Below are 25,767 nucleotides of genomic sequence, written 5' to 3' on the forward strand. Positions count from 1 at the left end.
GAGATGCGGGGGGGACAAGCCAGTGACATTGCTGGGAGCAGGCAGTCCTGGAAGAGGCAGTGGGGAGGTGGGATGTGGACACTGCGGGGGGGGGGGTGTAGTCCTGGAAGGGAGGGGGGTGTTGGCACTGGGGGAGGTGGCAGCCCTGGAAGGGGCGGCGCGGTGTCCCCGGGATGTGGACACTGTTGGGGGAGGCAGCCCTGGAAGTGGCGGGGAGGCCGGGGCGGTGGCAGTGGCTGAGGAGGCAGCTCTCCGGAGGTGGCCGCGGGGCGGCGTTGTAGGCGGCAGTCGGGGCGGCGCCATGTTAAGAGCCGCCCTCCGCGCTTTCAGCGGCTCCGGCAGCGCGTCCCGCCAGCGCCTCCGAGCCCCTCGCCTGCGCCCGAGGTAAGCGGCGGCGCGGGCTGGTCACGCCGCTCCCGCTGGGGTGCCGGGCCGGGCCGCCGCGCTCGCTCTGCCGGTGCCCCGGGGAAGGGGGGGGGGAGCGGCGCTGCCGGGGGAGGCCCCGGGAAGGCGGCAGCGGCGGGCTCAGGCGGCAGGCCCCGGAGGCGCTCACCGTCCCCGCGAGCGGAGCCGTGGCCAGGCCCCGCCTCGCTGAGCGCAGCCGGGATGGCGGGGTCAGTAGCGCGGCTCCGCTTAACCCTGGAGCCCCCGCCTGGGGCGGCCGGTGACGCGTAGGCGGACCCGGGCTGAACTTCGCCCGGGCCGCGCGGGAAGCGCCGCCGAACCAGCGCCAGGTTGTCCCTCTCCAGCCTCGCGTCGCTTCGCCCCAACGGGAGCCGCGTCGGCCCTGGGTTGACGCTTGTTCCCAGTCACCCAGCTTTAGTCCGGGCAGCGGGGCCCTGTGTTATCGGTTGCACGAGTCTTGCAGAAAGAAATCAAATTGTGCAGGCAAAGCTTGCAAATTAGTATGGGGGAAGGGGGGTTGTAATGAGATACCAGCCTATTGCTCTGTGCTGGGTGGGGGAGTGAAGCAGTGACTTCACCCAAGTCTCCCTGTTCCCACAGGGGCATCCTCAGAGGGGACTGGAGCATCATTGGCCTGCTAAACCCAGGGTTGTGAGTTCAATCTTTGAGGGGGCCATTTAGCGATTGGGGGCAAAAATTGGGGATTGGCCCTGCTTTGAGCAGGGGGTTGGTCTAGATGACCTTCTCAGGTCCCTTCCAACCCTGATATTCTATGATTCTATGATCATTGTAGACCACCCCATAAAACCCCCCCGCTCAGTGCGCATCTGCAGTCAGAATAGCAAACACGATGATGTGATGGGGAGGAATGGAGAATAATACAGAGAATATTCTAATGCCCATATATCAATCCCTGGTGTGGTCTGTACTGTGTACGGTATTGGTCACCCTATCTCAAAAGGCTGCTGCAGAACTAGAGGACATTCAGAGAAGCCTGGATCAAGGGCATGGAATGTCTCATGTGAAGAGAAACTTTGAAGATTGGATAGTTTATTTGAGGAAGGAGATATGATAAAACATATACATTAATGAACAATAAAGAAAAGGTAAATGGGGAACTCCTTGGAATCGCGTTGCCTGACTCCTGTATTTACAAAAAGTTCCAGTCTGATGGTAAAGGATATAAACAGAGCGTCAAGGAAATCTTCTGTGCGATAGCTCTCATGGTAGAGACAAATGCAGTCCCTCTCAAAGTAGAGGGAGTGATCACCCAGGCACTTTGAGCTTCTTTGCTTCAACACTTCCAAAATTAATCTCTTCCTCTTATCTGACAGCAAGTAATGCTACTGTAGGCCCTGGCAGTTTCTTATCTGCACCGCTGAAGGTTTCTGGCTTGCCTTCCCTTCCACTTCTCCTTCCAGTTGCCAAGTCTACCTTACTCTCCTTCAGTACTGACAATGCCCCCCCCCCCCCCCCATACTTGAATCTTTACACTGGTTTCCCTCATCTATCAAGTTTTATCCCTTTTACTCTTAAAAGTATCCATAACTCCATCACTGTCTTTCTTCTCCTATACTCCTTATGATTTTTCTACAATCTAAGCTTTGTTTCCTTCCCCTCTAGTTTTTGTGCCTTTTTTAATTGTACCCTATAATGTCTCTAATTTAACACTTGTCAAGGTCCATCTCCATCATTTGAAAACACTTCAGGGCCCCCCTCCCATTTCAGAATCAAACAACTGTTTTTGAATGGTATATCTCCTACTGTTAAAACTTAGATAAGGTAGGTGAGGTAATATCTTTTATTGGATTAACTTCTTTTGGTGAGAGAGACAATCTTTTGAGCTACACAGCGCTATTCTTCAGGTCTGACCTGCGTAGCTCAAAAGCTTGTGTTTCTCACGAACAGAAGTTGGTCCAATAAAAGATATTACCTCACCCACCTTTTCTCTCTAGTATTCTGGGACCTACATGGCTACAACAACAGGGCATACTATTAAAACTTATCAGAAGTTAGGTGTAGACAAACCAGTATTGTGTTAACTGGTAAATTCCCCTACAGGTGTTGAATTGTTTCCTGCAGTATATTCTCTGCTTTGTTTTGCCTCACTTTTAAGCAATGAGATTACTCTGTAGATATATAGAGCTCATTGAGGATCAGGAAGAATTTCCTACCAGACTAAAATTGCATTTGCCTGATTGCATTCCATTGGTGATCCTACTTCTACAAAAACTTAATCTGTTAAATTTCCTTTCCTTTTAGTTGCCTTTTTCAGCATATTGAAAACACATTGACTTCACTGAAGTTACAACAAAAATGAATTTGGTCTACTGCATATAGTTCTTTTTGACCAAAGCTTTCAAAGCTTTGTGTCAGAGTATGAATTTAGGAGCTTAGTTTTAGGCACCTGGATTTGAAAAATTGGACCTTTAAATCAGTAGCTTGATTTTTGTTATGTGAATTGGCATTGATATAATCAAATTTCAGTGTGATTATAGAAAAAAGAAATTAGACATGACCATAGGGAAATATTAATTGTGTGTGTATATATATATAATGAATATAATATAGTGTAAAGATTTGCATAGCTGTGGAATTGTTCTGTTGCAAACATTGATTCTTCTGCAGGATTATATCTTTTAATTTATCACATTTTGGGCTTGAACAAAAGTACAGTAGGTAGAGCAGGTAAACATAAATACTACCATTTACATTTAATACTGAAATTGGATTAAAAATCTAACAACCCCAAGGCAACAAGAAACATCCATTGTGTCTTTGCTGATAAAAGAATATTTAACTGAAGCTCTTCTAATGTACAGTATATCATATGGCTTTATTTAGAAGCTCTTAAGTTAAATGCAATAATTTTCTCCTGGGATTTATAGTTTTTAAAAGTTCCTAAAGACAGCTGCGTTTTTGTTGGTGTTTTCATGGCTAAACACAAAACATTTGGTTAGAATTTAAATGTATGGTTTCAGAACGAGCAGAAAAGGAAGTAATAGGCATCAAAATTAATTGGCGATGTTACTTAGCAAGTCAGGGAGGGGAAGACAAATTTCCGTTATGATGGGGTTTCACAGTAAGACAGAAAACTACATCAGGCTAATATTTTATAACAGTAGGATAGTACTTTTTAACTTTCTGCAGCTTTTTAAAAAAAATTGCATGGTAAATGTATGGCTGGTAGATATATTTATTATTTGTGTCGTGGTAGTGCTTAGGGCCCTGGTCATAGACACTGTGGTAAGTTGCTGTACAACCATATAAAAAAGACAACCTTTTTCCTCAGAAATTTACAGTTGTCTTATAAGGCAAGAGACAATAGATGAATACAGGAAATATAGAACACAAGCAAACAAGTGACAGAGCTTGGATTAGAACTAAATTTCCTGGCTGCTCGTACTGTGTTTAAATAGACAAAGCTGAAAAAAACATCTTCAAGAAGCTACTGAAAACCGAACTGTTCATTTAATTGTTTAACATGAAATGGCCATGCTGGATTCTCTGTTTGGTTTTGTCTGTTATTCTTTGATTGTACCTTTAGATTGTAAACTCTTAGAGGTGGGGCCCTGTTTTCTTTTGACACTGACTTATTATTTGATAGTACCATGGGTATTTAAGATGCTGTGTATCAGTCAATGAGGGTTTCTTTTAAAGGGTAGGGTAAAACGAGTATGATGGAGCTATGGATTCTTAGGGCTTTGTAAGAGGCCTTCAGTTCAGCCTGAGGTACCAGTTAACTTTTAACTGTTATAAACCAAAACCATGTGGTTATGTTGTACAGCACTGCTCATCAAACGCCTTCCAATCACTTCAGAAAATTTTGATTAAACCATATAAAGCTGGTGTAGAGTCTCAAGCAGAAATGCATGTGATCTAACTGTTTTGTCTGCTCAAAAAAGTTTTAAAGAGGAGAATAAAAAAATATTATAAAAATATTTTTGTGTAGAAAAAGTTGGCAGGAAGAGAGAAAGGTAAAAGGAAATGCAGAGGAAATGCATGAAGGCCACAGTGTGAAATTGGAAGAAGCTACAAATGCATTGGACTTCTCAGGATGACATCAGCTTAGTAGCAGTGGGATTCTTTATTAGAGAAATGTTGTTTTTGGAATCTTAGAATGTAGAGAGTGAATCTCTCTTAGTTCTTCTAGGTCATCTCCCTGTTCACTGCAGGTGTGTTTATTATTGCAAGTGTTTCAGCAGAAATATTTTAATATGTTTGAATGGTACCTACTTTTCCAGAGAAGATTGCAAAAGTATGTTTTTTGTATTTGCCAGGTTCCTTATTTTTGTATAAAGAACGAGAGAAGTCAACCTGGTAAGATGGAATCCTCTGATATTGTACAGTAAAGCCCTAAAATACAAACTAATGTTAATGTTGACAATCTAGGAGTAGCAAATGTAATTGTATAATAAGTAGTTTTGAGAATAAACGTAAAAAGATTTGGAGCCTTCTAAAGACCTTGCCTGTAGATCCTAAGGATCTGTGTTTCTCCAGTTTTATGCTAGTGTAATACCATCATAGTCCAGGGAAGTTACATGAGTAACAGTAAAATTGTAATTGATATATAGTCATGCTCTTATTGTCTTCATATAAAGATATAAGTGTCAGCACCAGTTTCTTCAAGATGCTGATGTCGATAGTTTAAAAGGTTCTATTCACTAGCAAAAGTGAAGGTATTTGGTTAGTAAGTGTTTATTAAGGAGTTAAAATTCCCAAGCACAGAGAGTATGGTGAGAAAACATATACTTCTAAAATTAATTTATGAACAAAACGAAGGCAAAGGATAGGATAATTTCTGTTCTGTTCCTTGCCAGGCTTGGAAAGTACTGTTTGCAAAGGCAGAATAACACACTGATCCCCAAACTGTAGGTTTTAAATGTAAATTCATTTTAAATGTGTAATGTAGGAGTAGATGCTGGAGAATAAGACTATAGATGCCAGAGGTGGAATGACTTCATATGACAAAAAGATATTCAAACCTGTGTACCACAAAAGAGAATATGAGGAGGTGTCTTGGTAACTTGATCCCGTTCCCTTCACACCACTGCTGTTCTCTCCTCTCTTAAAAGTTACCCTCCCCCCCACAGTTGGCAAACAGCCACAGATTTGGTACCCTATTATAGACCACAATTGTTAAATTTGAAATTTTCATGTAAGGCAACTGAAATTTTGTTTCTGAAATATGGAAAGAATTTGTGTAACTGGAAGGTAACTTCTTTGTAAAAGTCAGCTGTACTGTTGTCACCTGAAAAAAATGGCCATTCAAAGTTCTTGTTTTTTGTTTTCTGTTTTTTAAAAACCTGTTGGAGATACTCTGTGCTGAAAAATTGTAATGTTAAGTGAAGAGGCTACAAATTGATAGTGTGGTGGTTTTTTTTTGCTTTTTGTTTTTTTAACAGTTGAGATTATGGCACTGAAACAGATTTCCAGCAACAAATGCTTTGAGGGTTTCCAGAAGGTGTTTGAACATGACAGGTAAACATTACAAAGGCAACCTAAAATTTTAGCACAGGGAGGGCTGTATCATATTACTTCCAATATTGCCATAGTCAAAAGAAAAAGACAAAATATGCATTTCCTTGATACTAATATTAGTGTGTTAGTAGGTTCATTTTTATATTATGTCTTCAGTTTACTAGTTGCTTTATTCTTCATTTTTAAACATGTATTACTAAGTTCTGCAGAGGGAAAACATTAATAGTAAATTTACTATGTCCTGAGAATTGGTCTCATCATCTTAGGCTGTTGTATTTACAATATGGAGATATGAATATATATTAACTCCATGTGAATGAAACAGTAAGTGTTTTATTCACATGACCAGAAGCGTCAAACAAAGTAAAATAGAAGTAGAAACAATCTTTTCATTTTGTGAGGAGGAATTAGCTATACAACTATATTTAAGCATGTAGTTTTCATTTCTGGTCTCTAAAAGACACCCATTACCCATAAATCAGCAATTCTTTGCTGTGAAGGGGAGAGACTCTCAGACTCCAGTTGCTTATGTATGTCTTTTCAGCCTGTTTGCTTGTGACATTTGAATTATACTCTATTTCATGCATTACAATATTAATTAGGTGCTTGTCCATCTTTTGAATTAGAATATATATATTCCTTTATATAGTACTGCATCTAAAGAAAGTAGTTTCTGAAGAAAAAATGCTTTCTATTGGCAGTTTTAACATTTAATAAAAATTGGGCAGTTGATTAGTGTATCAGTCTGGGAGACTGAAACAACTTGACTTTTTTGCTTCTATATGTACTTCACTGCAAATTATGTGAGCTATCTGTAGATGTTCTTAAAATGTCTCCAATTTAACAGACAAGAGTTAGGTTAAACGTTGTTAGGTCTTGAATTCCAATGCTAATTTTCAAAATATTCCCTACCAGCCAGACTGTAAGGATTTGGTTTATTTTTCTTTCTTTTTTTAATTGTATTTAAAACATAGTAGAAATGCAGTCGTTGTTACTTAATAGGCTAATGTTGTGGCTTATTTTATATTGTTATCCACTTCATACTTATTTCACTTGCACTCTTAAAATACTATTATTCATTGAATCAATAATGGCCAGGTCTGGATATTCTGATTAGTAATCTAGAAATGCATAGATAAACTCTAGACAGTGGTCCTTCTTTTTTTTGGTGATTGTCCTGGGCCTGTCTGTTAGATACTGTTAATCAAATGTATTTTGTTGCTACAGTATAGAGTTAAAATGCAAAATGAGGTTTGGAATCTATTTGCCACCAAAAGCAGAAATTGGGAAGTGTCCTGTGCTGTACTGGCTCTCAGGTAAGTAATGTGAACTTCAGTATTTTTAAAAGACACTATTAGGTTAATTTAAGACCCAAAATTTACAGTATGTGAAAAAGGAGATAAATTCATTCCATTAAAGTAGGGTTGCCAACTTGCTAATTGCACAAAACCGAACACTCTTGCCCTACCCCTTCCCGGAGGCCATGCCCCCTTCTCTGGCTCTTCTCTGAGGCCACGCCCCCCCACTCTCTCCAGACCCCTTCCCTCAATTGCTTGCTCTCCCCCACTGTCACTCACTTTCACTGGGCTGGGGCAGGAGATTGGAGTGTGGGAGGGGATGTGGGCTCTGGAGTGGGGCCGGGGATGTGGGGTTTGGGGTACAGGGGGGGGCTCCAGGCTGGGGCTGAGGGGTTTGGAGTGTGGGAAAGGGTGCTGGGTGCAGGCTCTGGGAGGGAGTTGAGGTGCGAGGTTCTGTCTACGGGACAGGGCTTAGGGCTGGGGTGCCGAATACGGGCTCTGGGAGGGAGTTAAGGTGCGGGAGGGGGTTCTGACCTGGGGCAGGGGGTTGGGGTGGAGGAGGCGGTTTGGGATGTGAGCTCCGGCTAGGTGGCGCTTACCTCAGGCAGCTCCTGGTCGCTGGTGTAGCGGGGCTAAGGCAGGCTTCCTGCCTGCTCTGCCTCTGTGCTGCTCCCAGAAGCAGCCAGCATGTCTGGCCCCTAGGTGGAGCCATGGCTAGGCAGTTCTGCGTGGTGTGCGCTTCCCACACCCGCAGGCGTTACCCCCACAGCTCCAATTGGCCGTGGTTCCCGGCCAGTGGGAGCTGTGGAGCCGGCTCTGGAAGTGGGGACAGCGTGTGGAGTTTCCCTGAATGCCCCTGCACCTAGAGGCCGCAGGGAAATGCCGGCGGCTTCCGGGAGCTGTGCAGAGCCAGGGCAGGCAGGGAGCCTGCCTTTAGCCCCGTTGTGCCACTGACCACACTTCTAATGTCCCGGTAAGTGGTGCTGACCGGAGCTGCCAGGGTCCCTTTTCAACTGGGCGTTCTGGTCGAAAACCGGACGCCTGGCAACTCTACATTGAAGACTGCTTTTATTTGGGTTTAAACACTCCCCTGCAATGTGGTATTGTGCTAGCACATGAATCAGCCAGCCTTAGGGGGGGCAGGCTGCCAGATTTATGGCTTTTTTTTTTTTTTTTTTTTCTGTGCTGCTGGAGCAGTGCAGAGCACCTTGAAGGATCTGGCTCTGTACATGCAAAAAAATCTAGAATCTATATATTGTTGGTGGGCCTTTAGCTCACATTGACTAAATCTTCAAACAGATTTAGGATATTTTGTGTGACTAATAAAAAGCAGTGCCTAAACAGCTTGTGATAAGCTGGTGTTTGCATGCTCAATAGATATTTTCCTCTCTGAACCTGTTTTTGGAAGAAAAAATGATCAGAACTAAACAAGTAGGGTGGAATCCACAACAGGAAAACTGTGTCCTATTTAAGTAAATTTGCTATATGAAAATTATTTCATCCTATATCCATGCTTTAGGATATGGTGCTATGTAGATCTCATCAGGGACTGGATATACTGTAAAATGTTAATGCATGGGTGACAGTGGAAGAATGACATTACAGTTCTAAAACAAATTTTAACAGATTACCAGGATGCATCAGGAGAGGTATTTCCAGTAGGGATAAGGGGGTTTTAGTACCGTTATACAAGGCACTGGTGAGACCTCACCTGGAATACTGTGTGCAGTTCTGGTCTCCCATGTTTAAGAAGGATGAATTCAAACTGGAACAGGTACAGAGAAGGGCTATTAGGATGATCCGAGGAATGGAAAACTTGTCTTATGAAAGGAGACTCAGGGAGCTTGGCTTGTTTAGCCTAACTAAAAGAAGGTTGAGGGGAGATATGATTGCTCTCTATAAATATATCAGAGGGATAAATACCAGAGAGGGAGAGGAATTATTTAAGCTCAGTACCAGTGTGGACACAAGAACAAATGGATATAAACTGGCCACTAGGAAATTTAGACTAGAAATTAGACGAAGGTTTTTAACCATTAGAGGAGTGAAGTTTTGGAATAGCCTTCCAAGGGAAGCAGTGGGGGCAAAAGATCTATCTGGCTTTAAGATTAAACTCGATAAGTTTATGGAGGAGATGGTATGATGGGATAACATGGTTTTAGTAATTAAACATTCACGGTAAATAGGCCAAATGGCCTGTGATGGGCTATTAGGTGGGGTGAGATCCGAGTTACCCAGGAAAGAAGTTTCTGTAGTATCTGGCTGATGAATCTTGCCCATATGCTCAGACTTTAGCTGATCGCCATATTTGGGGTCGGGAAGGAATTTTCCTCCAGGGCAGATTGGAAGAGGCCCTGGAGGTTTTTCGCCTTCCTCTGTAGCATGGGGCACGGGTCACTTGCTGGAGGATTGTCTGCTCCTTGAAGTCTTTAAACTACGATTTGAGGTCTTCAATAGCACAGATATAGGTGTGAGGTTTTTTTTTTTTTTTGTAGGAGTGGTGGGTGAAATTCTGTGGCCTGCGTTGTGCAGGAGGTCAGACTAGATGATCATAATGGTCCCTTCTGACCTAAATATCTATGAAACCAGTTTGATTGTATTAACAAATAAGACCAAGTTTGAAATATGGATTTTGCGAGAGGTACATTTGTGTCTCTATATAAGATGTAGAAGAATTTAGTTAAAAAACAAAACTGAAAACCTTGCCCTAATATATCAGGGGTGGGCAAACTTCTTGGCCCGAGAGCCACATCTGGGTATGGAAATTGTATGGCGGGCCATGAATGCTCATGAAATTGGGGGTTGGGGTGTGGGGGAGGGGGAGGGCTCTGGCTGGGGTGCAGGTTCGGGGCAGGGGGGCAGAAATGAGGAATTCAGGTTGTGGGAGGGGGCTCTGGGCTGGGGCAGAGAGTTGGGGTACAGGGGGGTGAGGGCTCCATCTGGGGGGTGGGCTCTGGGGTGCAGGAGGGTGGGACCGAGGTTTCGGAGGGTGGCCAATGGGAGCTGTGGGGACAGTGCTTGGGGCAGGGGCAGTGTGTGGATCCCCCTGTCTGCCCCTAGGCATAGGAGCCGGAGCGGGGACATGCTACTGCTTCTGGGAGCCATGTCACGCGTGGAGAGGGGCAAGCCAGATTAAAACATCTGAAGGGCCGGATGCGGCCTGTGGGCCGTAGTTTGCCCACCCCTGTAATATATGCTGTACCAATTTAAGCAGGTAATTGTTGAAAGCAATGTTTTGCAGCCTATTGTAATTTTACCATTAATCTGATACATGTAGCTATGGTAAAGTTTACTTATGTTACTGTTGATATTTTTTCCTACTTACCTTCTTTAACTGTTACTATTTTGTATGAATTATCAAAAAATAGCTAATTTATATTATTGATGGTTGGCAAAATTAGTAAATGACTCCATTCAGTGTACAAGCATAAGTCACTAAAATTAGAGGCAGTTACAATTACATTAAAGCTAGGGGAAATACAAGGGTAGAATAGGCCAGTAGAGGTGTGATTCTAAGTGCTAACCTGTACTTGACTCTCATTATAATTGAGTGTTGTGCATGTCGAATGATGACAGATTGCATAAGAATGTTAACATCTAATATTGGAGTAGGTTAGAATAAATTGTCTGAGGAGGTACCACAACTCTTATACAGCACTTACAGTAAAATAAATAATTACAAGCAAGCTGCCTTTGCTAATAAGACAATCAGTTGAAACTATCTAAAACTCACCACAGGTGAAGGTTAAAACTACAATCTGTAACTCTTCCTACATGGCACTGTGAAGAATCCTTAAAATACTAGTCTAAATTGTCAGACTTGTAATTTGACTTCAGTCTCAAACCTGCTCTGACATAAGCACAGATTGCTATGGATCCTGAAATATAGGGATCGACTATGCTTATTATAGCTGCTAACTAATGAAATATAGGACTTTATTTGTCACTAATATCTTCTCAAATGATATCATACGCAGTATTTGAGAACTCTGCTTATGGTAAATGAACAAGCACTTGTGTGGCTCTGTGGATGAAACGTTCAGTGACCTAATTATGGTCAATACCTAAACATGGACAAAATCCCAAAGATCTTTAAAAGGAATGGTTGTTGATACAAGTGGGAAATGAAAAACTTAGTACGATCAAATCTTTTTTTCTGTGAAAATGTAACTGAGTCTGTTTCTATGGACAGTTAACAATTACATTCATACTTAAGGCATGAATCCCATTTTATTTTTAAACTTTTCTAGTATATGTTGGAAGCTGGAATGCTGAGAGTAGTACATAACCAGTCATATTTTTATCTCTAGGATTAACTTGCACGGAACAAAACTTTATTACCAAATCTGGTTTTCATCAAGCTGCAGCTGAACATGGCCTCATTGTAGTTGCACCAGATACCAGCCCACGTAAGTGTTTTCAGGTTACATGATGAGCCTTCAGCATATAAACGTTTACTGCTGCTTATCTCCAAAGAATAGAATGATTCATGTTACTACTAAATATATTGATGTAATTGTATCTGAATTTGGAATGTTGTTCTATCTGTAGGTTCTATAATTTATACCAATTTGCTAGAATATTTGTTTAATATATACTAAATGAACTGTAACTTTAGAACTCCACTAGTAAAGCCATTTTAATACAAATGCCCTAAAATTAAGATAAGGGGGCAGTTCAGGTCACACATGGGCAATGTAGGACTCTCGTTCCCATCCATGTTTTTTTCCATTTATTCTTTTACGTAGAGACTGTCCAGTTTGACCAATGTACATGGCAGAGGGGCATTGCTGGCACATGATGGCATATATCACATTGGTGGATGTGCAGGTGAACAAGCCTCTGATAGTGTGGCTGATGTTATTAGGCCCTGTGATGGTGTCCCCTGAATAGATATGTGGGCACAGTTGGCAACGGGCTTTGTTGCAAGGATAAGTTCCTGGGTTAGTGGTTCTGTTGTGTGGTATGTGGTTGTTGGTGAGTATTTGCTTCAGGTTGCGGGGCTGTCTGTAGGCAAGGACTGGCCTGTCTCCCAAGATTTGTGAGAGTGTTGGGTCATCCTTTAGGATAGGTTGTAGATCCTTAATAATGCGTTGGAGGGGTTTTAGTCAAACTGGACAGTCTCTACGTAAAAGAATAAATGGACACAAATCAGATGTCAAGAATTGTAACATTCATAAACCAGTCAGAGAACACTTCAATCTCTCTGGTCACGCGATCAGAGACATGAAGGTCGCTATCTTAAAACAAAAAAACTTCAAATCCAGACTCCAGCGAGAAACTGCTGAATTGGAATTCATTTGCAAATTGGATACTATTAATTTAGGCTTAAATAGAGACTTGGAGTGGCTAAGTCATTATGCAAGGTAGCCTGTTTCCTCTTGTTTTTTCCTACCCCCCCCCCCCCCAGATGTTCTGGTTTAACTTGGATTTTAACTTGAAGAGTGGTCAGTTTGGATGAGCTATTACCAGCAGGAGAGTGAGTTTGTGTGTGTATGGGGGTGGGGGGGATGTGAGAACCTGGATTTATGCAGGAAATAGCCCAGCTTGATTGTCATGCACATTGTGTAAAGAGTTGTCACTTTGGATGGGCTATCACCAGCAGGAGAGTGAATTTGTGTGGGGGGGTGGAGGGTGAGAAAACCTGGATTTGTGCTGGAAATCACTTTAGATAAGCTATTACCAGCAGGACAGTGGGGTGGGAATAGGTATTGTTTCATATTCTCTGTGTATATATAAAGCCTGCTGCAGTTTCCACGATATGCATCTGAGGAAGTGAGCTGTAGCTCACGAAAGCTTATGCTCTAATAAATCGGTTAGTCTCTAAGGTGCCACAAGTCCTCCTTTTCTTTTTATAGAAATTGGGGAACCTGAAAAGGGGGAATTCTGTAACCATCTTCGTCATAGTTACCTGGAGAGTTCTGTAAATTACACAACAGCTTTCTCAATGTACTTGGTATTTTCTTCTGCTACAGTGATACTTAACGCTGTACATATTGGAGGGGCCTTTCTGATATTTTCCAGTATTTGATGGCATCAAATCTCAACAAAAATGCTTGATTTAATTCCCCCAAAACAACCCCCTAACAAGTTCCTTCTACAAATTATTCGTCTTGGCTAGGTATTCCAGTTCCCTGGACATAGTATGTAAGATCATTGAATATTTGGGAGCCCTTGATCACAACAATGATTTAAGGACAGAATTTCAACTTTCTGGAAGTTCTATACTTTAATCTCTTTTTTTTTTGTACTAAGAAAAATTACTGCAAAATATTTTAATGAACTGCTAGGGGAGCAACATATATTCTTCCATATTTTATCTTGGGACCTGATGTCTTCCTGTGTTTAGTGTATTTTTAATTCATATACAAAGGTATATTGAAACAAGCATTATTGTGACATGTATTCATAGCTATTATGTAGTGCAGAGTAGGGATGGCCAGATCTTCATTATGTCATTCAAAGAACATCAGATTAAGGGTTTTGGGCTGTAGCTGCCCTTGGGTGCGTGGACTTGCTTTTGTGCTACCTGCTTTTGTGCTATCATATGTTCTCTTTTGCACTAACCTCTTGGCCTCTCTCCTGTCTTTGTAACTTGCCGTAACTGGAATAAATCAAAGCAGATGACTGCAAGCTCCGCTGTGTTAATGGATTTTCTAGTGCATCTCTTATGTCCATTGTGTTCCAGACAGTCTCTGTTCACAGGGTCCAAATCTCTAACATCTTTGTTATCTGGAACACTGAGTTTACAGCAGACTAACTGTAATCACATATTAAAGTAGGTGGTCTGAACATAGTGTGGAGAAAATATTCAGAGTGGTGTTTGCATGTGCAGGTGTCTGTAAAGTGCTTGCCCAGTAGAAACTCTCCTGGAAACAAAACCGCTGGGAAGCGAAGAGACTTAGCAATATTAAACAGTTATCACTTCTACTGTGATAGTGTCTAAGAAATAGAGTTAGGAGTCGGGGCCCTGTTCTTCCAAGCACTGTACAAACAAACACAATCAAGACAGTCTCTGCCCTAGAGCGCTCATTATCTAAGAGTTGGACAAAATGCAACAGGTGAATAAACTTACAAGCCAAGAAGAGAGGGAGAATCAAGTTATAGCACTGTGACAGTGCAGCTTACCTTTTTGTCATCAGATTTGTCTGGTCCCTCAATTTCCCCTCTTGGTGGTTTAGCCCTCCAGCTGAATGAAAAACTCTGTCTTGGTAAACAGATGTGTTTCATGTTTTCCTGTTTATGTGGTTTTAAAGCCTCTTCATGAGGATATAAGTGAACATTTCTTCCCTTTCCTGCAGGCATTTGCCCCTCTTCATGGAGTGTCCCAAACAGTCCTTTGTTCATCTCCTCTGAGTCTTCTTCCCAGGCTGCTTTTCCACCTTTTTTCCTTAAGCTCTTTCCTTTAGTAAGATTATCATGCTTAACAGAAAGATTCACAGCAAGTCCTACCATCTGTCTCAGACAGAGGCAACCAACCCTTTTATACCCAGCATACTTGATTCACAGCCTACAGTTCCTATGATTCCTAGGCTACAAGTTCCAGAATCCCTCAGTTTTTGGCAGAGTCTGTGTCACAGGAGTAAGCTGAACTTTGATCCTCTTAAAAGCCCCAGGCTCAGCCTGTGATAAGGAGGCAGGTGTGTACTCAAAAATTGTTCTAACAGTTGTGTCAAATTAGATAAGAGTTTGCAATTTAATATGACAGCAAAAAAGTCCCTTGTAATTTTGGTGTTAGTAAACAGGGGCATGTTATCAAGGAAGAAAGTAATGGTCCCTGTGCTAGTGGCCTTAAATACTACATTCAGTTCTCAGCGGACCAAATTCAGTGATGGATCCTGCTCACATGCCACCTGGAGGCACGTTGTGCATATGCTAAGAAGAAGAGTTCTGGGACCCGCTATTAAGAACATAAGTGTGGCCATACTGGGTCAGACCAAAGGTCCATCTAGCCCAGTATCCTGTCTTCCGACAGTGGCCAATGCCAGGTGCCCCAGAGTGAATGAACAGAACAGGCAATCCCCAAGTGATCTGTCACCCATTCCCAACTTCTGGCAAACAGAGGCTAGGGACACCAACCCTGTCAATCCTGGCTAATAGCCATTTATGGACCTATCCTCCATGAACTTATCTAGTTCTTTTTTTAACCCTTTTATAGTCTTGGCCTTCACAACATCCTCTGGCAAGGAGTTCCACACTTCCATACTTCCTTTTGTTTGTTTTAAACCTGCTGCCTATTAATTTCATTTGGTGACCCCTAGTTCTTGTGTTATGAGAAGGGGTAAATAACACTTCTTTATTTACTTTCTCCACACCAGTCATAATTTGCTAGATCTCCTATCATATGCCCCCTTAGTAGTCTCTCTTCCTAGCTGAAAAGTCCCAGTCTTATTAATCTCTCCTCATATGACAGCTGTTCCATACTCCTAATAATTTTTGTTGCCCTTTTCTGAACCTTTTCCAATTCCGATATATCTTTTTTGAGATGGGGTGACCATGTCTACACGCAGTATTCAAGATGTGGGTGTACCATGGATTTATATAAGGGCAATATGATATTTTCTGTCTTATTTATGTATCCCTTTCTTAATGATTCCCAACATTCTGTTCGCTTTTTTGACTACTGCTGTACATTGAGTGGATGTTTTCAGAGAACTATTCACAATGAATGCAAGATCTCTTTCTTGAGTGGTTGGGATTATGTTTTCCAATGTGCATTACTTTGCATTGATCCACATTGAATTTCATTTGCCATTTTGTTGCCCAGTCACCAGTTTTGAGAGATCCTTTTTTAGCTCTTCACAGTCTGTCTGGGACTTAACTATCTTGAGCAATTTTTTATCCTCTGCAAATTTTACCATCTCACTGTTTACACCTTTTTCCAGATCATTTATGAATATATTGAATAGGACTGGGTCCAGTACAGACCCCTGGGGGACACCACTATTTACCTCTCTCCATTCTGAAAACTGACCATTTATTCCTACTCCTTGTTTCCTATCTTTTTACCGGTTACCAGTCCATGAGAGGACCTTCCCTCTTATCCCATGACAGTTTACTTAAGAGCCTTTGGTGAGGGACCTTGTCAAAGGCTTTCTGAAAATCTAAGTACGCTATATCTACTGGATCCCCCTTGTCCACATGCTTGTTGGCCCTTTCAGAGAATTCTAGTAGATTGGTGAGGCATGATTTCCCCTTACAAAAACCATGTTGACTCTTCCCTGATAAATTATGTTCATCTAAGTGTCTGACAGTTTTGTTTTTTACTATAATTTCAACCAGTTTGCCTGGTACTGAAGTCAGGCTTACTGGCCTGCAATTGCTGGGATCACCTCTGGAGCCCTTTTTAAAAATTGGCGTCACATTAGCTAGCCTCCAGTCATGTGGTACAGAAGCTGATTTAAATGATAGGTTACAGACTACAGTTATTAGTTCTGTAGTTTCACATTTGAGTTCCTTCAGAACTCTTGGGTGAATACCACCTGATCCTGGTGACTTATTACTGTATACAGGGAGTCCTCAGACTTATGACACAATTCGTTCCTCAGAGTTGCGTTATAAGTTGAAACCACTTTTCCCATAGGAATCAATGCTATGAAGGGGGGATTGGTTCCTGAACCAAGGCTTGATACACTATTTTCACCACAATAACCCAGATTTTTGTACTAAATGACTTCTAGATGACTAATGTTGGAACATCAATGTACTTACTGTACATTGTGTATTTGGTAATCAGCATTCAAATAAACATATAAACTCACATATGCTGCTCAGAATGCTGGCAACAAAGGCTCAAAAAGCCAGGGAGAATGGCACACAGGCTGAGCCATAGCCAATCACTGTTCAAGTATTCTGATTGACTGAGCTTGGGGCCGAGAGCCAATCAAAAACAAGCAGCAACCCTACCAGACAACAAGCTACCCTGTTGCCTCGAAGCCAATCAGAAGTGACCCCTTTCCAGCTCCATGCCAGTATAATGCAACCAAGAGGTGATTTCAAGTGAACTTTATGCAAATCGAGCATCGTAGGGGTGAAACGGGCAGTCAGTTGAAAAGCATCATAAGTGGCCTCCGATGTAAGTCAGGGGTCGTAAGTCCGAGGACTCCCTGTAATTTATCAGTTTGTTCCAAAACCTTCTCTAATGACACCTCAATCTGGGACAGTTCTTCATATTTGTCACCTGAAAAGAATGGCTCAGGTTTGGGAATCTCCCTCACATCCTCCTTTAGCATCTCAATTGTCCAGAGGCCCCAATGGTTGTTTAGCAAGGTTCCTGCTTCTGATGTACTTAAATTTTTTTTTCTATTCCTTTTTGAGTCTTTGGCTAGCTGTTCTTTAAATTCTTTTTTGGCCTTCCTAATTCTATGTTTACATTTAATTTGCCAGAGTTAATGCTCCTTTCTATTTTCCTCACTAGGATTTAACTTCTACTTTTTAAAGGATGCTTTTTTGCCTCTCACTGCTTCTTTAACTATGTTGTTTAGCCATGGTGGCTCCTTTTTGGTTTTGGTTTTTCTTTTGGGGGTTCTTTTGGTTTTCTTACTATGTTTTTTATTTTGGGGTATACATTTAAGGTGAGTCTCTATGATGGTGTCTTTAAAAAGTTTCCATGCAGCTTGCAGGAATTTCCCTTTTGGCGCTATACCTTTTAATTTCTGATTAACTAATCTCCTCATTTTGTGTAGTTCCCCTTTCTGAAACTAAATGCTAGAGTGTTGGGCTGCTGTGGTGTTTTCCCTGCCACAGGAAAGTTAAATTTAATAATATTATGGTCACTATTACCAAGTGATCCAGCTATATTCACCTCTTGGACCAGATCTTGAGCTCCACTTAGGACTAAATGAAGAATTGCCTCTTCTCTTGTGGGTTCCAGGACTGGCTGCTCCAAGCAGCAGTCATTTAAAGTCTCAAGAAACTTTATCTATGCATCCCGTCCTGAGGTGTCATGTACCCAGTCAATATGGGGATAGTTGAAATCCCCTATTATTGAGTTTTTTATTTTAATAGCCTTTTTAATCTCCCTGAACATTTCAGTCACTTATTACCATCCTGGTCAGGTGGTTGGTAATATATCCCTACTGCTATATTCTTATTATTAGAGCATGGAATTACTATCCATAAAGATTCTGTGGTACTGTTTGATTCATTTAAGATTTTTACTTCATTTGATTCTATTGTCAAATCATGGGCAAACTGAAGAGGGATAAGAGATGGCTGGATGGATTGAATTTAAGGGAAACATATAAAAATTAAGTACCGAAAGTATAGTCTTGGTGAAGGAGGATATGTCTACAGGTAGTCAAAAGAGGAATGACTTAGGTTTTATTTGGGGTTCTAATTTATTATTGACATGAAACAGAGAAAAAGTGAATTAAGAATTAATATAAACCTGTCATTATACTGAAGATGTTCCTGATGGTGAGATTTACTAGACTGGAAACTCCCAGGGGAAGAAGTGGAGCATATCGTTTGAATAATTCAAAACTGGACTGGACAAAGCAATCAAAGATATACAGTAGTATAGGGTATCTTGTACTGCCAGGAGGGTAGACTGGATTTTCTAACATATCCCTGATTTATTTGATAAGAAATTCATAGTGTAGTAAGTTCAGTTAAATTAATATCTGATTGTACATCAGAGATAAATTTTGCGATTGAAGGGATGAAGAAAAGTGAAAACTATGAATACTTTGCACTTTCTAGTTACTTGTAGCTCTTAAAACATTTTGGAAACATTAATGTATTAACCCTCAATACCACGGTATTATGGCTTAAACATCATCCTCATTCTACAGTTTTTGGGAAACTGAGGCACAGAGGTTAAATTTATCCAGATCCATCTAGAAGGGTGTGGTTTATATCATGGAAAACAATATCCTGATATCAAACATCTGATAAAGATGGGACAATAAACACAGAATCACTTTTCCTTGATAGGTGGCTGCAATATTGAAGGAGAAGATGAGAGCTGGGATTTTGGCACAGGTGCTGGTTTTTATGTAGATGCCACTGAAGAACCATGGAAAACCAACTATAGAATGTACTCGTACATAAAGGATGAGGTGTGTTGTTTTTTTCTAATTAAGTTAATGTTACTAAAGGTATGAAATTCAATCTCATTGTTTTGCCTTGATTAGAGGGACTGATCTCCTCTTAATTGGACTATTGTAGTGAGATGGCTGCTTCTCATGCATATCAAAATTAGACCATTTTCATTAGCAGTCAAATGTCGTCATTTTCAAAATAGAATGCTTGAGCAAATCTATTATGATGATGAATAACAATACATATAAATCTGTCAATTTGCACCGTGAGTGGTCCAGATTAAAAACTAATGTTGACAGGGACATGAAATACAAAAGGCCTCTCCAGAACAAGTTGTCATTCTGCTTATTTTGTGAGAACACATTTAGGGATTTAGTTAAAATGAGAACAGGGTTATAATGAACCCTCAGTCTTGTTATACATGTACATTTACATAAATGTATTGCAGTAATATGTCTAGTTGATTAACATCTTGTAGACCATGAAATGTCTACAGACGTTTGAAATGTTTCTTTTTGTCTTTAGTGATATTCAGTAGTTGAGATAGTTTTCAGACTGTGACCTCAACTGTTAATTTAACCACAAGTACAGAACAACCTTGTACATTTTATCTGGATTAAAACACAATCGTAGATCACATTAAGTTGCATGACTCTCAAAGTCTAAACATGTTAAAGTCTTCCTTTTTTTTTCCTGTCACACTTGATTTTTTTCAGCTGCCTAAATTAATAAAAGCCAATTTTCCAGCTGACTCAGAAAGGATGTCTATTTTTGGGCACTCAATGGGGGGCCATGGTGCTCTTATCCTTGCTTTGAAGAATCCTGGAAAATACAAAGTAAGATACTAAGTTTTATACAATCTTCCAGAGAAAAATAGTTTTAAAAATCAAATTCAAGTTAACTTTAATACTAAAGGTTGCAACAACAGAGAGTTTAAAGTTATTTATAATCTTAATAGCCTACTGGTACTTGGTACTAGCACTGCCTAGTACTGAATGCTACTTACTGTAAAATGTATTAGTATTTGACGTTGGTGAAATACCAACTACAGAATTAAAGTTAAAAACTGAGTTAAATATCCTCTCCAGTGGAGAATATTAGTCTTATTGCTATTCTATCCATACTATTGTAGTTCAGCAGCAGCGTGTTTACGTGGCTGTGGTGTAGCTGTGGCATCACCTAGAATGGACTTCCATCTTGAACAGTCTCTTGCAAGTTGTCTTCTTTCATCATGAACCAGCACAGGAGGATTTGGGCTTCTTAAATCCCTCAAAAATCACATCTTCCAATCTCATTTGTGGCCGATCTCATGCTCTTTCCTTTTACCTCCGGTCTGTAAATCTTCTATCGAAACGTACCATTTTCTGCCCGTTGGACAGGATCCCATCATTGCAGTCATCTTGTTTTCATCTGGGCAGGACTGTAACTTGCCAGAATCATCCAAGTACCTCCTCATTTGTGACAAAATCAAACCAACAGATGTTAAGAATACACCATTACTTTTGACATGGAAAACTGTTTAGTTTTCTGTCCTCAGCTGTTTTAATGGCCTTGTTTCTGCTCTATGTAACAGGCTAGTCATCACCACCACACTGAACACTCGTATCTTAGTTGTCACAAATACATCCCACCACCCAAACAGTGTCTTTTGAGGATGCTAAAATGCAGTTGATGCAAGACCGATCTGACATGACCTCTTCGGTTACAGAATCTCCTGCTGTCAACCGACTACCAAATAGATAAAACTATTCAATCATTACTATCTACATGTAGCATTGGCAGATTGTTCATTTCCATTTCATAGGAGGCACATATAACTTTAGTTTTGTCACCGTTGACCTTAAGTCCCATAGATTCAGAATTTTTTTTTGAGGATTTAGTGTGCCTAGTGGTACATATAATTGTGTGAGGCTCGATGGTAGTATTGGACTGAGTATTAGGAGTACTGCATTCTGTTATTTTTAATAGACTATGTGATGACAAAGCTGATGGAGGCCTAAGTATGAGATGTGAAATTTAAAAATTCATCTTTAGAGGATGTTCTCTACCCCCTCCCCCCCACCATGTGACCTTTTTCATGTTGCTATGCAAAATCGTGACATGCCTGCTCATTTAGAGCTTCAGTAGCTTGTCTTTACAAGATCACATTCGGAATCATGTGCAAGAGACCATAATTCATGTATGCAAAGGCGGCCATGGTGCTTAGCTCATACATCAAGAGAATAAATTAGTATAAAATTCACAGCTGAATAGATTGGCTGTGGCTATCACCAAAATAATACATCTCAGTTCATCCTCTTCTTAGTCTTAACTGAAACAAGGATAAAACATAATCAAAATCTTAAATATATTTAATTTTAAAATAATTCAAATAATGAGGAAGAGAATTGTTGTTTCATATCTCTGATTTATAAAGTTAATGAAAGTTAATGTTTCCCTTAAACAAAAATTTTGAAAGCATGGCAAAGGGCCAATTTAAAGAAAATATAGAATCTCCTCTCAGAAAAATAACTTTAATCTTTCATATTACTAAATTATTTCTATCTTCTGTCAACAAAAATTAAATTTCAGAGTGTATGATCTTGGGAAGAAAGAGAGATTTCTTTGCAACAGCTGATTAAGGAGAAATTCCAGAGGAATTTAAAGCCTTAGAACTGTAAGATTCCAAAAAGGGTTAGAAAAAGAACTAGATACATTCATGGATGGATGGATAGGTCCATCATTGACTATAAGCCAGGATGGGCGGAGATGTAAAACCATGCTCTGAAGTGTCTCTAGCCTCTGTTTGTCAGAAGCTGGGAATGCATCACTTGAGGATTGTTCATTTCCTGTGAAGCATCTGGCACTGGCCACTGTCAAAGACAGGATACTGGGCCAGATAGACAGATCATTGGTCTCACCTGTTATGGTCATTCTTATGTTCTTAAGATTATTATAAAATGGCTGAAAGTTTGTATTGCGTTAATTCCCAAAACATGCACATTACAATTCATAGAATTTTTAAGCTGTTCTCTTCCTTGGCATCTTCAATAAATGCCCCCATTTTATGGCTTTAGAGATTTCAAAATCCAAAGTAACCCCTTGCATTTTTGGCTAGCAAATCATTTAACTCTATTGTTAGATGAGAGCCATTAGTTTCTTGTGTGTGTGGAGGGGAGCTAATTGTACCTTGTCCCTTTTTGTGGTGTCTTTGAGCACTTACTTGTGGGTTGTGTTCCTGTATACCCCCTCCCCCCCCCCCAAAAAAATATTCTAATTATATCACAAGACTGAGAATGAATGCTGTCTAAAAGTGAGAATAGAGCACTTGCTTCCCCAGTGTGCTACAATTGTAACTTTAGGCAGAACGGCTTTTGAACATGCTTTCCGCTCACATCTTGCTTATCAAAATGACTTTTCTTAATCCATATGTTTGTGTTTCTAAACAGTCTGTATCCGCATTTGCTCCTATCTGCAACCCAGTTCAGTGTCCCTGGGGGAAGAAAGCCTTTGGTGGATATCTGGGATCAGATCTAACTAAATGGGAGGTATGTGTGGGAGAGTCCAGTCATTTAATGAATGGTAAAATTGATTGTGACTGCACTGTGTAGTAGGGAAGCAAAACATGAAGTGATTGCTTCTGTTTGAGTAACACCATGTCATCCCGTCACCAAACATTGAATCCTGCTGTACAGTAAGTGTGTGGATACTGGTGGAGTGGTAGCCGTGTTAGTCTGTATCAGCAAAAAGAAAAGGAGGACTTGTGGCACCTTAGAGACTAACAAATTTATTTGAGCGTAAGCTTTCGTGAGCTAAAACCCACTTCATCAGATGCATGCAGTGGAAAATACAGTAGGAAGATATATACACACACACACAGAGAACATGAAAAAATGCATGTTGCCATACACACTATAAAGAGAGTGATCAATTAAGGAGAGCTACTATCAGCAGGAGAAAAACACCTTTTGATAATCCTGATTATCACTACACAAGGTTTTTTTCTCCTCCTGCTGATAGCTCACCTTAATTGATCACTCTCATTATAGGGTGTATGGCAACACACATTTTTTCATTGTGTGTGTGTTTTTATTTTCCGCTACATACATCCGATGAAGTGGGTTTTAGCCCACGAAAGCTTACGCTCAAATAAATGTTAGTCTCTAAGGTGCCACAAGTACTCCTGGTTCTTCTTGTGTGGATACTGATCACGATCATACTGCTGACTGGCACTCTACAAAAAACATACTTTAATGGGAGGCTGTTATTACCACATAGAGACAGTATATTCTCTCCTCGCTTCTGAAGATTTTAAATTGTGAGATAAGTAGAAATATGAGTAAGCACTGGCTCTTTGTCTACTTCCTGAAAACATTGAACAGATGAAAATCGGATCCCCTTTTTAGGGTGATGAAATGCTCCGATGGCGCCCCTTAAGATACGTCTACACTACAAGTGAAGGGGTGATTATAACATGGGTAGGCTAGCTTTAATTGAGCTAGCAGAGGTAACTATAGCAGTGTAGATGTGGTGGCATGGGCTTCAGGACAGGCTAGCAACTAGAATACGTAGCTAGGCCACCTAGAGGCCTTGTATGCTGGCTGCTCGCCCATACTGAAGGCCATGCCACCACATCTACGCTGCTATGGTTTCCTGTACTAATTAGACTAAGCTAGCATGGTATGCCTGAGCTAAATTCACTTGCAGGAGTTGACATACTCCGAATGTAGATTCCTGTATTCTCTGTGCACAGAGGAATTTCTTCTTATAGTGGCAGGCAAAAGAGGAAAGACTTGTTGGTCAGAGATTGGTAAGTCTGAGTTCTGTAGGAGCAGGCTGGCAAAATGTTCAGTTCTTTAATCATGATTAAATACTATGGGCATTGATACCTATGGAACAGGATTAGAGCCAGTGAGATAGATTTAAGGTTTTGGCCTGAGCACCCTAACTTTGAACTTACTAAAAGGCTGTCCAAACTATGGAGTATTTTTAGTTTTAGTGTAGACATTGTCTTAAACCCCAGTTTGTTGCATTACATGTCCCTATCCTTCCTAAACAATAATTCTAACCCAATTTGGTAGTATAGTGACTAAGCATAGAACTACACTTTCAAAAATTTTGTTACACTTTTCATTAGTTTCATTTTATTTCTACAGGCATATGATGCTACCCATCTTGTGAAGTCTTATCCAGACTCCCATCTCGACATCTTAATTGATCAAGGCAAAGATGACCAGTTCCTTTCAGCAGGGCAGTTACTGCCGGACAACTTCATTGCTGCCTGCACAGAGCGGAAAATCCCTGTAGTCTTTAGATTGCAACAGGCAAGTACCAAAAAGTACCCTTTTTTGGGGGGAGGGAGATGTCTGATGTATCCATCCCATAATTACTGGGTTGACTCTGTGTGCCTAAAAGGTGGAGTAGCTAGCCAGAGACAGTCCCAGACCTGAAATAGACAAGACAGGCAAAGGGTACAGAAAGGTAAAGTGATTTGCCCAAGGTGTCACAGCAGATCAATGGCAGGGGTGAGAACAGAGAGAAGCTCTCTTGACTCAGCGCAGTGGTGTATCCACTAGACCCCACTAATTTAATTACATTTGACCCCTACAGGTGGAGCTGATTTTTAGCTTAAACATTATAGGGTGTTCAGAATGCAATCCAACCTAGTGGCGACATGCTGAGGAGGATAAGTATCTTGCTCTGTTTTTAATATAGTATTGCAGTAACCCATCGCAAAAGTATCATGAAGAAAGTGTACTCTTATGATTTATCATCCATATACATTTAAACAGCGTAGTGGTGTTTATATATGATGTGTATCAGCAAAGTGGTACATTGTTGGTTTTGGCTGACAGGATCAGTCAGGAGGCAAAGAAAGAACCCTCCCTTTCCTGTAGCATTATAGCACAGAGTAGCAGTAGCCTGAAATTCTTCAGGGTTTTTGAAGTGACTCCATCCTATCTGCCATGTCGTTCTAAGATAGCTGCCACCTGCACAGCAGATGTATTTACTGTTTCCCCTCCCTTTCTTTATGGAGTGTGCCCATCTTCATCGGGATAGGACGGCCTAGTACACAGCCAGTTCATGGAGCCTCCTAGGGCTAGCCCAGGCTTGCATAAATCTGAAACAACCTCCTTACTGCCTTCTTTAAATAAGCAGACCGCCATTGAATGAGCCATCATTAACAATGCTCGAAAATACAGAGTTACAGCACTTTATCATTAAGTATCTTGAATTGCTGAATCTGTTTTTCTCTTTGCTAGGGCTACGATCACAGCTACTTCTTCATCGCAACCTTTGTTAATGATCACATCAGACACCATGCAAAATACCTCAATGCTTGAACCGTAGGAGTCTCTTTTGCCCAGTACAAGTCAATACATAAACAAATGTTAACAAAAATCACTTGCTGAATTAGTGCCTATAAAAATGGAGTCATGCTGATAGTACTGCTAAAAAATCCTTAATTCTCTGTGTACTTGAAAATAAATATTTTGAATGTGTTCATCTGCTTTGAAAATTGTTTAACCATACTGGGAAAAGCATTCTGAGGGTATGG

At 40.8% G+C, this 25,767-nt stretch overlaps 1 protein-coding gene across 5 annotated transcripts; it reads left to right on the forward strand.

Annotated features, from left to right (window-relative positions):
• Nucleotides 1-202: 202 nt before the first annotated feature.
• Nucleotides 203-25,711, forward strand: ESD (esterase D). 5 transcript variants are annotated; one of them, XM_073344428.1, is made up of 11 exons: nucleotides 205-384; nucleotides 1,367-1,511; nucleotides 4,686-4,725; nucleotides 5,811-5,886; nucleotides 7,114-7,202; nucleotides 11,495-11,593; nucleotides 19,122-19,246; nucleotides 19,946-20,065; nucleotides 22,658-22,756; nucleotides 24,365-24,532; nucleotides 25,472-25,711. In XM_073344428.1, the coding sequence occupies exons 2-11, from the start codon at nucleotides 1,494-1,496 to the stop codon at nucleotides 25,550-25,552; spliced, it is 915 nt and encodes a 304-aa protein (XP_073200529.1). In that variant the 5' UTR covers nucleotides 205-384; nucleotides 1,367-1,493; the 3' UTR covers nucleotides 25,553-25,711. The 5 variants fall into 5 exon arrangements, with proteins under 5 accessions (XP_073200545.1, XP_073200535.1, XP_073200529.1 ...); XM_073344444.1 differs by lacking the exon at nucleotides 22,658-22,756 and having other exon boundaries at nucleotides 203-384; nucleotides 1,006-1,511; XM_073344454.1 differs by lacking the exon at nucleotides 1,367-1,511 and having other exon boundaries at nucleotides 260-384.
• The last annotated feature ends 56 nt before the right edge of the window (nucleotides 25,712-25,767 follow it).

The sequence above is a fragment of the Lepidochelys kempii genome, chromosome 1 (genome assembly GCF_965140265.1).
Source record: "Lepidochelys kempii isolate rLepKem1 chromosome 1, rLepKem1.hap2, whole genome shotgun sequence".
Lineage (NCBI taxonomy): Eukaryota > Metazoa > Chordata > Testudines > Cheloniidae > Lepidochelys > Lepidochelys kempii.

What these genes read in the sequence shown, in the direction of transcription:
- ESD (XM_073344428.1), top strand. An exon ending in CAGATCTAACTAAATGGGAG is followed by an intron (nt 22,757 to 24,364) that starts GTATGTGTGGGA and finishes TTATTTCTACAG; the next exon opens with GCATATGATGCTACCCATCT. An exon ending in TAGTCTTTAGATTGCAACAG is followed by an intron (nt 24,533 to 25,471) that starts GCAAGTACCAAA and finishes TCTCTTTGCTAG; the next exon opens with GGCTACGATCACAGCTACTT.